Raw genomic sequence first — 3,178 nt, forward strand, 5'->3', positions numbered from 1 at the left:
TGACAACAATAAAATGTCTCAATTGCGTAAAGTGATTAACTGAATGGTAATTTCAAAAGGAAAAATAACCAAAAATCACACTTTCTAATATTTTTCAATGCAAGTCTTTTAAAGAATTTCCAATCTCAGTTTAGCTGGTTAGTTCTGTTCATCCTTTGAATGGATACGTGGCACAATCTCTTCCACTTCAATTCCAATATCCCTTCCGATTTCTCCTCAAGAAAACAGAACTCAAGACGTCCCCCTTAACAAGAAGTAGCTCATACATGTTACAATGCACTTTTATCTCTACAAGGTTAGAAGCATGAAGGTTCTCACTGAAAGAGGGAAGCAATGCTGCTGTAAACTGAACAGCTACTTGATTTGTTTTGAACTTGAAGCACCAAGATACCTGGTTTCATTTTTCAAATGAAGGATGTCTCCAATTCTTTCCATTCTGTTGTAAACGAAAAATCTTGCATCATAGTAAACTTTATCTTACAGTTGTGTCCATGACTAGAGAGCATCTAGCCATCAGCCTTAGCACAAAATACATTATCTATTATATTCCTATTATTTTTTACCGACTTTTATTATTAACTTCACCTAATTTGAATAAATCTTAATAAAATTTTGTTACAAAATTGGAAGCAATATACTTAAGATGCAAATCAGGACTTAAATATTATAATAATGCTTATTAAAAACAAAATTAAATGTAAATTAATTTACCAAAACGTGCAAAAGTGTACATAAATATGCATGAAAACATCATGAATGCAATACTGCAATAAAATTCACAGCTTAATGAGAGAGAAAAAATTAGCAGAATCTTGTTTCCAGCTCAAAAAAAATGAATTAATCTTTGCAATGTTCAGCCCATTAATCACAATTTCTGTAATACATAAAGAATACCAAGATTATCAACAGTCACATACACTTTGAAATCAGGGGACACATGTATTGACTTAAGGTTAGTTCCATTTGTGTAGAACGTTTGTAAGGATTCTCCAGTAGTTACATTCCACCACTGTAAAATACAACAATACACTTTCAGTTATTTTAAGTACAGTTAGAATAAATCATATGAAAAAGCCTAGCATGGCTAGCCCAATTGACTGCTTTCCTCGCAGAGGTAGAACTAAGGGAGAAAAATACAAGCAGTCTTAAATAGAAAAGTTTTAGCAAAAGACTAATTACTAGAGATATAAGACTTTCACATGAAAAGAAATTTCAAAAAGACTGAAGCTATTCAATTTAAGGAACACATACAAAACAATAAATTCAGGCACTGCTCTTTATACCATCATAAAATACAATCAATAGAAGTAAACTGTAGCAAAGCTTTTTTTTTTACAAAAAAAAAAAGATTATGTATTTTTATACAACCAAATGAATACACAGAACTCATTGCCATACAATATAACTGAAACTATAGCTAAACTGGAAAAAACACACACACACACACACACACACTTCACTGGAATCACAAAAGGATTAATCATTTATACAGATTAACCTTTTTCAGTTATGCCAGGACAGCATTTTTTCCAGTCAGTCTGTACATCCTTTTTTGTTGTTGTTTATACTATACAGTAAGCACTAGTAACAACCTTCTACCAAGAGTTTATTCCATGCCTGGAGAATCGTTTCACGTTTCTTATACTGCTCTCAGAAGAACTGGAGACCACAATGAACCAAAATCAGTCCAGCAAAAAACCTTTTACTTGTTCCAATAAGAAGTCTACCCTCTATTGTTCCAATATTTGAGGGCGGTAGAAAAATATTGAAACAGATTAACTTTGATTACCTTTGACAAAAGCAGCTGACATTGCTATTTTTTAACTTCCTCATTTCATGAAATATGTAACGATAGTAGTTGTGTGCATAATTCAGTTTTGTAACAGCTATGTTTTGATAAAAAAAACACCTTTCCCAAAGTGTCCGTTATTTAATGAATCATTTGTTTAAAGGTATGTTCCATGTATCATAATCTAACTCTGCTCAATTTTCTGAGGTACAAACTCCTGAAGTGTTTCAAAGTTCATTGACTAGGATCTCCTTTAAAAAGGGGTTTGTATGGGTGTGAGGACATCATACACATCCCACCTGTAGATTTTGAAAGAAAAGCAGTAATGCAATACTTTGAGAGGACACAGTGACAGAATCTGTTCTCAGTGACTGAAAAATGGCATTTGCCATTCCAATTTTCAAAAAAAGGAAAGGAACAACCCTGGGAAATACACGCCAGTAATCTTCACTGCAGTCCCTGGGAATATTATGTAACGAGTTTTCAGGAAGCCATTCCAAGTCATGTGAGTGACAAGATAGCAGTCATGAACAACCAGCATGGATTTACCAAAACAAATCATGCCAAACCACCCAGTGTACTTCTATGACATTAATGGTGCCTTTGTAAACACCACGGCAAGAGCAGTGGATGTGACTGACCTTAACTACAGTCAGGCCTTTGTTATGGTCTCCCGTAATATCTTATAGTCAAACGGAAGAGATAAAGACTGCATGGGTGGAATATATTGTAGGTGACGAACAGGGTGGACTGCTAGATTCAAAAAGCAGCAATTTAGTCACTGTGTGTTGAGCTCCCTGACTATACATACAGTGTTGAGAACTGTATGTTAAGCCAGAAGAAGGCTAACTGCCATCTTCAAGTGGTTAGTGCTGACAGAGACAAACTCTTCTCTCAGGGCCCAGAGAGCTCCCTGTTTCGACTGGGGTGCAAAATTTGTCAGGGCAAGGCCCTAAGCAATCTTACCTAACACTCTAAACAACTGGCTGGACTAGATAAGGTCCAGAAGTCCCTAACATCCTAAACCATTCAACGACTAAGAACCATCACAAAGTCATAATTTGTAACCACAAGACAAAACAGGAAGGAAACTACAAATAGGATGCATGCGTTATTCTTTAATAAGAAATGAATGTCAGAAAATGTTTTCAATGCAAAATTAGAAATTTCAATGGTCTTTGTGTAGTGGTTACTAACTGACTTGAAAGAATTAGTCTGGTAGAACAACCAATGGTCAGCCACTGACCAACAATCCTACCCTTTGGCACTTTGTGAGATGAGATATCCACAAATGGTCATCCATCCATCCATCCTACCCCTCCTTAGTATCTTAGCTGTTGGTACACGTACACACACACGTACACACACACGTACACACACACGTACACA

At 35.5% G+C, this 3,178-nt stretch overlaps 1 protein-coding gene across 2 annotated transcripts in view; it reads right to left on the reverse strand.

Moving 5' to 3' along the window:
• Nucleotides 1-472: 472 nt before the first annotated feature.
• The window catches only part of APAF1 (apoptotic peptidase activating factor 1), a 33,451-nt gene continuing 30,745 nt past the window's right edge, over nt 473-3,178 (reverse strand). For both annotated transcript variants that reach the window (XM_035336536.1, XM_035336527.1), the window contains one exon: nt 473-1,009. In XM_035336536.1, the coding sequence (XP_035192427.1) occupies nt 866-1,009 (144 nt within the window). In that variant the 3' untranslated portion in view covers nt 473-865. The remainder of the gene's footprint in view (nt 1,010-3,178) is intronic.

Source organism: Oxyura jamaicensis, chromosome 1 (genome assembly GCF_011077185.1).
Source record: "Oxyura jamaicensis isolate SHBP4307 breed ruddy duck chromosome 1, BPBGC_Ojam_1.0, whole genome shotgun sequence".
Classification (NCBI taxonomy): Eukaryota; Metazoa; Chordata; class Aves; order Anseriformes; family Anatidae; genus Oxyura; species Oxyura jamaicensis.